This window comes from Hemiscyllium ocellatum, chromosome 19 (assembly GCF_020745735.1).
Source record: "Hemiscyllium ocellatum isolate sHemOce1 chromosome 19, sHemOce1.pat.X.cur, whole genome shotgun sequence".
Lineage (NCBI taxonomy): Eukaryota > Metazoa > Chordata > Chondrichthyes > Orectolobiformes > Hemiscylliidae > Hemiscyllium > Hemiscyllium ocellatum.
The window spans coordinates 35,953,392-35,965,481 of record NC_083419.1 but is presented as its reverse complement, the minus strand read 5'-3'; the positions used below and the strand labels follow the sequence as shown (position 1 = coordinate 35,965,481).

General features: G+C 36.3%; 1 protein-coding gene across 2 annotated transcripts in view; it reads right to left on the bottom strand.

The window, feature by feature from the left end:
- The window catches only part of immp2l (inner mitochondrial membrane peptidase subunit 2), a 558,776-nt gene that overhangs the window by 202,288 nt on the left and 344,398 nt on the right, over positions 1-12,090 (bottom strand). The window contains exon 4 of one of the 2 annotated variants that reach the window (XM_060839822.1): positions 498-563. The exons of the other annotated variant lie outside the window; for it this stretch is intronic. Coding sequence (XP_060695805.1) covers positions 498-563 — 66 coding nt within the window. The remainder of the gene's footprint in view (positions 1-497; positions 564-12,090) is intronic. 2 annotated transcript variants of the gene reach the window in all.

Genomic DNA, 12,090 nt, shown 5'->3' with positions numbered 1-12,090 from the left:
TAAAGGTAAGAGTCACTTATTGTCCATTTCTCATTTAAATCTCATAACCACCATGGTGATCAATTTCAAAACTCTATTAGTTCTGCTACTGCCTGCCATTTGGATTCACATTTCAAGATCACCTTGCAATGCAGAACTGCAGAGATGAACCATTTTAATATAAGATTGTAAGAGCCACAGAGAGAGTTATTTACCTGGCAGGCAAAACCAACCACAAATGGGCAAGATATACGTTCGCCCTGCCGGGGGAGTTTTATTACATATTTAGGATTTTAGTTTTAAATAGAAGTAGATGAGCAATATTGAATTTACTTTTGTCAGAACATGAAAAGGCAGCACGTCTCTTAAAAAGAAACAGAACAAAGTGGTCTTTCTAATATGTCACCATGGCAATCACAAGAATCCAGTATGGACATTCAGCTGCGTTTTATAGTTGATTAACTATCACGTATCACAGAAACCTTAAGAACCAAGTTATTACAGTACAGAGTATTTACCTGATGATATCTCCTTCAAGGGCAATCACTCGCTTGATTATTTTCTGCTCTGGGTTTTTAGGTGACCTAAAATTAAAGGACAAGATTATACAATCCATTATGTCCTCTAACATTCGATTCATTTAAAGAAATTCATTGAAATTACAAAACAGAAATAGAGACCATTAGAGCCATATGGGAGCCACTGTGCTCCTTGACATGCTGTATCAATCACAGTTAAGATCCACTGTGAAGTTATATCTTATCAGAAACCAACTCCATCATCTAAAAGCAATACATAAAAGAATGACTGGCTGTGAGGCTTCCAAAATAACTTCTTCTGAATAGCGTGACAAAGTAAATCAAGAAATTATTTATAGTTGCAAGATATGGGAAAATTATTTAAAACCAAACTGAACTGATGTCCATCACAGTATTCATACCACATACAAATATTTCCACATTTTAAAGCATAACAAGCTTATAAGCCAACGATTAATGCAGTGTAAAATCCCATAACATTTTTCAAGAAGAATGTAAGTTTTTTTTAATTTTTGGACTCCTCTGGCAAACCCATGAATTTTTGTCCATCTCTAATTGCCCCTCAGCTCAGTGAGTTGCTAAGGCATTTTCGAGTCAACCACATTTCTGAGAGTATGTCCTTCAGACTGGAGGATGTCAGATTTGCCCAAAAGGGCACTAGTAAACAAACTGATTTTTTTTTTAAACAATCATTGATAGGCATCATGGTTCCCACTTGTGAGCAAAGAGGCTGGAATTTATTTGTGCCCAATACCCCAAATAAAAACTTGGCAAAGTAACATATATTGTGATGATGTTTGACCAGCAATACCATATCATCACACAGGACTCCCAAATTTGGGATACAAACCGGCATCAAAATATATTTTGAAATGACGAAATAACAAGCTATTAAGCTTGGTAACAACTCCCAATAATTTGCAATTGTTCATTGCCTGTAGGTATTTGTCAGGTATCATAACTATAAAAGATTTGGAATGTTTCTCGGCACTCTGATGAAGCAGCAGAAGGGCAGAAGAATATGCCTGCCACAGAGATCAAGGTTGAATCTAGCAGCAGATTCTGCTGGGGAAGGTGGCAGCCTTTAATAGAGGCTGTGTAAAGGAATAATCAGTCACTGTAAAATTGCAACTGCAATGTGTCTGCATCCTCTCTCAGGAACAGCTATCACCTTGGATAAGTAAAGTTTCATTGTGAATGCAAATAGAATGAAATGATGTTCATGTATCGGTTTATATGTTTTATATGCTACTCTTTGAATGACACAACACTGCTATAAGTTTCTATAACAAATGGCCATCACTTCTCAGTATAGTCATTCTACAGTAGTTTGTCAGGCATTCAAGAGGCCATAGTTCATTTTTAGATAGAAATGGTGTGCAGGGATATGCAAAAAAGGCAGGATGTTGGCACTACTACTGGACGAGTGTAAGTTCAGTGGGTTGAATGGCCTCTTTCTGCACCATAGCAATGCTGTGACTGTGATTGGATGTTTGAATTGGTCTCCTATCATTTGTATTTAGCACTTTAACACTTTCTGGCATTAGCTAGACTGGTCTTGAGTATTCAGGTTTTTAATGTTTTGTTTGGGACGTTGCTGAAAATGCAATCTGATAACATTACAGTGATGGTAACTGGATAGCTGGAGGCTGAACAAACTGGACAAAAAATGACATCTCTCCTTAACCAGTCATACTGATGGATTGTGAAATTATCAGAGCAAGGACAAAGAAGGAAGTGCTAATTAAAATGGATGATTCAATTTCAAATCAGTGAGAGAAAGCAACTGAGAGAAAATTACAATAGCAAAGAGAGGCAGAAAAATATTTTTTTTTAAATCATAAAATCTCTAACAACAATGAAGACCTGAAGAAATAGTAATGGATAATTTTCAGCATTAGAGGGGTTGAGTGGCAATAATGAACAGCTATGTGATTAAAAGATTAATTAGACTGCAAGAGTGAAAACTTAATTCGTGCGCCAATTTTGGTTCATATATGCCACATAAGCACAGCAGCCTCATGTAATTCAATCAGTTTGAATGGTGAACCCCAGCTAACTGGATGACGTTTTCCCAAAAGTTAATGGAGCAGTACACCTAAAGAGCACTATTTTCACAATTGAATGGAACTGTACTTCTGTTTCTATCTCAACTTGTGTCATGAAGAAGACATAATGAGGCTTAGCTAAGAGTGCAGACAACCATTATTGTCTGGAAACGCCTGAGCCCCACCTTGATTGACAGCTCTGGCTGTCTGATCTCAACTCTCAATTTCGTAACATTTCTTTACAAACGCTTAAATGATATTGGAAATTTAAAGATCCAAAGATTTGCAGGTCAGGTGAATTGGCCATGCTAACAGTGAGGTGCATTAGCCAGGGGTTAATATAGGGTATGGAGAAAAGGTCTAGACAGGTTACTCTTTGGAGGATCAGTGTGGACTTGTTGGGTCGAAGGGCCTGCTTCCATACTGCAGGGAATCTAATCTAATACAAAGGATAGGGATGATTTAGTTTTTATTGGGTTGCAGTGAAGAGTACTTTTTAAACATTGTTTTAAAACAATGTAGTGAAAATTTATGAATGAATCCTTTTCCAAAGCTTATTTTTATAACTGTCAGTAAAGTGTTCATTGCTCTGAAATAATGTATTGTGTGTGACTCAGCACGCAAATGCCATATCTATGCATAGGTGCATAAAGGACATGTGGGATGAGAAGGAGGGCATAGATTAGCAGTGGGCAGCTTGAGAAGGATCCTTCAACTGGATTCTCATGCAGACTATGGATCACAACATTTCTGATCTATGATGAACTACAGCCCTTAAAAAATCTGCCCCACGCAGGTGAAAACTGAGGAGGAGGGGCTATGCCTATTTCCACAATGGAGCCAGCTGAGATGTGAATGCAGAGTGTGTGCTTACAAAACATAAAAGGCTTTGGTGAAAATGTGAAAACTTGGCAATAAGTCTGGGAATCTGGAATTACCTCCTAGCCAACATTTTTAAAGTACTCTGGAGTCAGTCTGACTCGGTGATAAGCTGGCCCCATATCCTGTGGCTACCTTCAAGAGAGGAAAGCAGAAACCCTAGATTTAACAAAAACTGAGAAAAACTGCAGATGCTTTAAATCAGAAATGAAAACAGAAACTTCGGGAAAAAGTCAGCAGCTCTGGCAGCATCTGTCAAGAGAAGTCAAAGTTAACATTTCAGATCAAGTAACCCTTCCTCAGAACTCTTCAAAATCTAGATTCACCTTTTGGGAACAGGATTTAATGTGAAGCTTTTTAATAAGAAAACATTGCATAAAATTATGATCCCTTGTTTGCGTTCAAATTGACTTTAATCTGAAGCTGTTTTTACCATGTATAGAGCTAGTCATGTAGAAATCAAATCTCTTGTGATTTTCACTTAGGCAGATTAAAAGAGGGTGAGTTTGAACCTTGCTTAGGCTAGCTAGATGGGCAATTTCCTTTAATTTGCACAAACAGTGTTGTGACTGATGATCAGAGAGCCTTTTCCAAATATGGTATAAACAAGTTCCAAATGTGAGAGCACAACACACGTAGTTTGGAATCTGAGCAGACATAGTGCAAACTAAAACTGAACAGTACACTGAAATGAGCAAGATCACAGGAAGAGCTCTCGACACAGGAAGTGATGCCATGAAACAGTTTCCATGCCAGGAAATCACCAACACTGACAGTGGATTTATGTTGAAGGGAGCAAAAGGAACCACCAGGGAGATGAGGTGACTTTTTTTCCTCTCTTGTCCAAAGATAGAGAAATGACTCCTGCCATGTACTTTCATTAAAGACTAGGTACAAAAGAAATTTATTTTACACCTGAGGGATAGCAAATTTCTCAATGTGCCATGAGCCCTTTAAGCAAGCACAGCACATTTGGAAAATACAATAATATGTTATATCTAGACGAAAGGAACAAGATTATTAATTTTCTTGTACTAGCTGCAAAAGATTTGCTTCAAACTTCAATATCAGTTTATATAAAAAGGAAAGCTAAAATTCTGAGTGCTATTTATTTATAGTATTTATTGTGTTTCACTTATTATTGGCCCATCATGTTGTGCCTTTCTCAAGATACCAAAGGAAAATATTATCACTAATAATTTGTCCAAATAAACTTAGTCTTTTCAAGACACACATTAAGCCTTTCTTTTATAATTGTAATGCATTATCAATCTCTTACATTAATCATCAGTATAAATGTGTTTTGGTTACACAATCAGATACTGGATTGTAAATATCTCTCTTATTTCAATGATAGTTTATAGAACTTGAAGAGCAAAGAAATTAGCAGATATTAACTTAGGTATCTGTAAAAGAGGGAGTAAATATCAGACCACAATTTAGTCTTCATTTTTAGTTTGATGATTACAAAAATGACTGCTTGCTTTCTCTGTACTCACATGTCTTTCATGTTGTGAAAAGAGATATTCAGCATCAGAAGGTGTTCCATGAGGAATAAAGGGCTCAATCGTAATACTGGAGTTCTGTTCCAATGCTGGGTTGTATATTGATAGGAAATCGGGAATTGGTTGCCAGGGCTATGGATGAGATTTTCAAGGTGACAGCTAATTTAAAGGCCAATTCTAGGAGCACCATCCAATTAAGGAGAGCAAGGCACTCTCTGGAGACTTCAGAGAGTTTCAAAGTGAAATTTGAGAACAGTGAAGTTTTCTCTCAAAAAGTAAGATAAATTCAAAAAGGCTTATTATCACTCCTTCAGCCAACTCTTAATCATCAGAAGAGAAATAAAAGGTGGAAATAAATGAGGTATCAAGCACACTTACTCAATACCAATGCCCATGTTGGACTCTGACAGCACAACTCAACTCTTCATCTCAGAACAATTATGGCTCTTACACAGACAAAAACCTGAATCACAAAAGTAGAGTGACTGCCCTTGACATCAAAAAGTTCTGGTAAAATTGAAATTGATAGGAACTGGGAGAACTATTCACTCGTCATAGGCAGCACAAAGAAAAATTACCGCAGTTCCAGTTATTGGAGCTCAATAATCTCGGCTGCAAGACACTTCAGGTCAGTTTACAAGGCCCAACATCTGAACAATCTTCAGCTTTTACATCAATACCCTTCCCTTCATAAGGTAAAAAGTGGGGATATAGCAAGACATTCACAACCCCTTAGATAGGTGCTGGACAACATTCATACTTCAACGGAGAGTTAGCAAATAATGTAAGCATCACACAGTGATAGACAATGGTCATATTCAGCAAGAGAAAATCTAACCCCCCTTCTCTTGACATTGAACAGTACTAATATCACCAAATATCCACAATTAAAATCCTGGGAGGTCACCACTGACCAGAAACCAACCATATAAAATACTTATTGCCAAAAAATAAGTTGGGTATTCCATGGTGACTGACTGCACAAAGTCTGTCCTCCATCAACAAAGAACAAATTAGGAGTGTGAAGAAAAACTTTCCAATTACCTGGATGAGTATAATTCAAGAACGTCAACTGCATGCAGGACAAAGCACCCAGTAGATTTGCACCACATCACTGTTTTAAACATTTATGTGCTCCACTAATGATACATAGATGCAACAGTCAATAAAGTCTTAAAGATGCATAGCAGCAAATCATGAAGCTTACTTCAATGGCACCCTTTAAACTCCAAATGAATACCATTGTCTTCAAGTTTATTTCCAAGTTATACAAAATCCTCAATTAGCAATGAATCAAAGTCATGGAACTCTTCTAAAATAAAAGCTAGATATTTGTGGATACTGGAAATATGAAATAAAAATGAAGTTCTGAACATATAACAGCATCTGTGGTGAGAGAAATGGAGTTATTACCCAAATTCCCAATGGGGAAGATAGTCTTTGCAGCAGCATCGACTGGAGCTGTACATCAGGACCATGCAAAAGTCTTTACACAGCTGACTCCAGGAATTGCTCTGGAAGTTGAAACTTTTGATGGGCAATTACTTTGTGTCTAGAAGCCACTGAAAATGTCTCCAACTCTGAATTGGTTCCAATAGACTCAGCTTAATATTTAGCCAGGAGAAAATTAGAGGAACTAAAATCTACTTCAACCCGGAAGTAATTAGAGGTAGAATCTTGTAGGGGTTTGAACCATATGGGCTATAGCCAGAAGTGTGATAGAAACGGGCAACAAGTACAGCAAGGCCTATCACAATGTAAGGATCATCTTATGTCATCTTTTATGCTGTTCAGGAGTGGGGTGCTGGCATTCTCTTTACGCCAAATAACAATGAATATTGGTTATTAAACACATCATCAATAGTCAACACACCTCAATAATATTCAGCCAAACTCACTAAACAAGCTTGAAATGTGGAAAATTTCGACATGCAAGTAACTTGGAAATGTGTATAAGTGAAAGAATGAATGTGGAGATGAGAAGCTATTCCATAACTCTGAGAGTTGCAATGAACTGAAATGCACTCCCTGGAATGGTAGCAGAAGCAAATTCAATGGTAATGTTCAAAAGTGGATTGAATATATAACTTGAAAATGAAAAACTCAAAGGTTATGAGGAAAGAGCAGAATATTGAGATTAATTGGATAGCTTTTTCCAAGACACATGCTGGTCTGAATAGATTCCTTTTTTTTGCAAGATTGTATGATTCATAGCTCCTGTTTATCTCCAGATTAATTCAATTGGAAAGAAAGGTTGGGGATTATTTTTTGTTTTGCAAACAATACACCAGAATATGGTATTTCATATTGATGTTCCTCTGCTCCAAATCAATTTTCCCTTAATTTTTCAGAACTGATTTGTAAGCAATAACATACTGTGGCACTGGTTCAATACTTTATGCATCTTGTATGCCTTCTGACATTACATCTCGCATATTAAATTATTTTGCTGTCCTCCTCTGCCTATTATCACATTGACGTACATAACCTCATTAACAGAATAAATAAGATAGTGGAGGATAAAGTACCACGAAACCATTCTGATTTGCAGCCAAAGCATAGTTTTGAACATGTTTCACTGCATAAACACATTGCAAATTGTACAGGACCTTAACAATGCATAATAGAAATGTTAGTATCCACTTCCAAATGTATCAATGTGACATTTTGTGAAACTAGCTCACTCCAATTATTTTAAGAATATTTAAAAGCAGAATTACATTGAATACGATGATCTCTTAAAATGCATTGCATTTATTTTAACTTTACAGCAATTCTTACTTAAAATTGATTTTAAACACAATACTTAATATCACTTCCATTTGGTTTCCAAGTAGATGCCACAGAAGATTAATAGTTAATCATTAAGGTGGCTAATGGATAATTAGTTAATATGAGATGTTACCTAATTTGGCCATCTTGTAAGTACCAAAATAATTAACCTTACAGACTGCCTAATATTAGAAGTTATAATGAATATAATAGTGCTGAGACAAGCTTGACTGAATATTAGAAAGTTATAGGCTAACAATAACGTTTTGCATTTTATGAGTTTTTTCACATTTTATTATGTATGATAAAACAACACTTGTTATTCTGCTGTTTGTCCAAATCTCATTTATTCTCTCAATCCAAGTTTGGTATCATTTTAAGACCAGATGCTCTGACCTACTGTTGTACTGTGAATTCTAAATGTATTCATATCTGCGCATGATTAAGATTTATAGCGTATTTTTAAAATCTCTTCGCTTGTTTTTCCCAAGGATCCTCCTGCTTATAGTTACCTTAATCAAACTGTTCAAATACTGCTGGAACAGATAGGCCTAGAACCCAAATCTTCTGACCCAATGTTAGTGACATTACCAAGTACCACAAAATTCTGATCCTTCTCTTATTTGTTAATTCCTTTGGGCCAAAAATGAACATACTTACAAAACTTTATTGAGGGGGTTTAAATAAATTATTTAAGTCTCAGATTAAACTTAGGTCTAGCATTCATCTTTGGATGACGTTATGATTTTATGCACTGCATTTCCTTATAACTTGTAAATTGTGTCATTCAAAATAGCACATAATTCTTTATAATTTCAGGAAACCATTCATTACCCACAAGGAAATGTTTTGAAAATACCACACATAATTATAGTTTGTAAAATGACAGGCATCAGAAAAACAACTGAGTTTAGTTTATCAGTGTAGACGGGGCTGGAGGTTTCCTTTTTTTGGGTTACATCTGTAAGGTGGAGGGGTCTCCTGAACAAAATCCATGGCCAGAAAGCATGCTTCATATTCCATCAAACAGACAGCTAATTGGCTGCTGTTGGCTTTCTGCCAGAATTACCAACCCAGTCCTGCCCACCTGTAGATGCCAAGAAAACAGAGGCTGGCATTACTGGAACTCAGTACTCCCCCTTCTCTCACCAGCGTTCAGATGGAGGATCACTTCATAGAATATAAGATGTCATCTGGGAAGAGTATCTGAGTGGTGATCTTGGCCTGGAGGTCATATGGAGTAGTATCGAAAGCATGAGCAGGTGTGTCTGTCAAAGACCAACTCCTTGCTTTAGATACAATCCCTCACATCTTGAATAATTCAATGCCGATTGAGGGGAACACAAACCCACACCCACTCCCACCACCACCATATTAACTGACCACTTATGGACTATCGTTGATAGCAGGCTGAGGAAAAAGCGGGATCTTCACATGTAGAACTTCATTTCTGAGGTGGGGGTGGGGGCGAACAAAGAGGATGGACATCTTTCCAGTGCCAACCTGCCTGATTCGCTGCCCTCCTCATCATTTCTTAGGAAATAAAATTTCTGCCCAGAAAGCAAATGATAAGATTCTAGAAAGAAATGATTAGTATTGTAGTCCTCCTCAAATCGGCCACATCCACAGTTGAAACACCAAGCAGAACAGTTTATTGGAGAAGTTTACATGGTGCAACCAAACAGCTGAAATATTCTGTTTTAAATTTTCAACAATTATTTTGATAGCACCAGGCAAGGTAAATTGATTGTACTGTTAATAAGTATAAATTCAGTTTCAGATATATATTTAAGTGATAATATAAACACTTACATGTTTTGATACAATGAGAAAAAAATATTCCAGCTAGTCAAACATTTATGCTGTAATCAGTTACCTTGTCTGATATCACTGGGCCTACAGATGATGCTCACGTTTCTGTGAAGATGTTAGCACAGACAGATTTCTTTGTATTGGTTGTTCCTCAAAAATTAATGTTTGCCAATATATTTCAACAGGATAGATGATCCATCTTGAATCTATGATCATCTAGTTGCAGCTACAAGATTCTAATCTAATTGTGTTTACATAGTGGAACACAGAATTCAAAATTAATAAATTCTGCAATGTGTACCTCAAACACATGAATCTTTTTGGCAATAGAGAAAATGTTCCTCCTAACAAATTTGCAATGAAATATTTCACATGCAAAAGAATGAAGATTGAAACCACTCTGAAATTGTTTTCTTCTCCCTTCACTGCACCAATGGCAGGATTATTAATTTTGGTAAGGTGTAGCCCAGCTATATATGTGGAATAGGACTAATGACAGAGCATCAAAATCACCCTTAGAATAATTATTTGCTGTAGTTATTGATGGCCTTCATCTTCCTCAAAACACCTGGCTTCATGCAACCAGTACCAAGAAGCAAGCAATTACACACATTCTCAGCTGTTTTTCATTTGATTAAAATAAAACAAAATCTTCAATCCAAGATTAAAATTTAAGGCAGATATGATTGTGAATTCATTTCTGCTCAGAGACATGATGGATCTTATACTGTACCACAAAACAAAAATCGGATTACTTGAACGGTGACATGATGTTACAGTTTTCATTGAAGATTACTCTTGCTTATATCCAAAGTCAATTTTTGTCAGCCAGTAAAAGCAGCTTAGAAATGTCGTCATTGCTTTGAAAGTAATAATTTCATCCCACACTTCGACTTCGCAATGTGAATCACTGCCTATTCAGGAGAACAGCTTGTCACACAACTGACAATGCTGTTCAGGACAGAGCAAGGATATATATTACCATATCTGTGAGTTACACAACCACATCTTTTCCCTTTCTGGAGGGGAGATGTCAACCATCTTATCACATTTGTTTTCCCACTGACGTGCCCAAATATTGTAGTTACAAGGAGAAATCACAGCAGAGATCTTACTGATGAAAAAGACATACAGTCAAATTTTTTGATCTTCTATTTATCAGGACAGATACGAAAATGCTAAATTTCAAAGTGAGCAACAATTTATGCTATATAAGCAAAGAGTGTTGATTATTTGGCAAGTCAACTGATTCATTGAAGTATTGTCATGGACACTATTATCCCCTCTGCCATTACAGTATATGAATTTCAGTAAATAAAAGCAAAATATTGCAGATGCTGGAAACCTTAAATAAATAAAGGAGATGCTGATGCAATTCAGAAGATCTTCAAAGCATTTATGAAGTGAGAAACAGAATTGATATTTCAAGTCCTAAGACTTTTCTTTAGTTCAATGAATTTCAGTGGTGAGATTTGTAGATTTATAGGTAATATGTCCCAACAGCTGACATATTACTAACCACCTCAGATTCTCAGTCAGGTTTCCACTTGCAAGAAGCTACATACATGCACATACAAGGTCATGTACTCCACAGACTAAAGGAATATCTTCAAATACTGCAACTTTGTTGAAATAAAGAAGTGTGATGACAATTGTTCTCTGGTGAATTCTCTATGACAATATTTCAATCAGAGTTTACTGACCAATCAATCAACATTCTTTGAACATGGGCATGTAAATTGTTATTCTCTTTGAAATCAGCCATCCTTATGTCTGTCCTGATGAGTGCAGAACAAAAAGCTTGTACAATATGCCTTTTGTTTCAGCAAGACTGAAGTTCTGTACTATCAGGTGCATATGAGCATCAATGTGCTTTCTAAGATGTCACAAGAGTATTTCATTGCACAAGCTCTGCTATATTAAATGTTTGAAGATAGTACATACATTTCTCAATCAAATAAGGAAAGAATTCTCAAAGTCACTGTAAAGGTGTATCAAATGTTATGATGCAATCACCTGTGTTTCCCAATGCCAAATTGCCACAGTCTTATCAGACCATAAGGTTGTTCTCTCATTAAAGAGAGATAACTGATGATGAGGGTCACCACAAAGAGGTGGAGTCCTTCATGGCAGCCTCAGCCAGTGTGGGAATTGAACCCAAATTGTTGGCATCATTCTGCATCATAATCGAGCTGTCTAGCCAACTAAGTTCACTGACCTTCCTGAACAAGTTAGTTAAATAATTACACATTACATCATTCTATGCATTCCCAAATTCATGAAATATTGAAGTTCAACACATTGTAACGAAGCATAATTTCATGCGTCTTCAAAATTCATTAAACAGGAATGTTCAATTTATGAAAATAGCATAATCTTCAGAAACTTCATGCAAGAAATCCAATTCAACTTACTTAGAATTATTTTAACTCAAGTATGACAAATAGCACCTTAATCATAGTTCACTTTTCTTAAACTTAAAAGCTAAATATGTCAGTTGATGTATATTAATGTTTGGAGACAATGATGTAATTGCAATAAAGGTTCAATTAATTT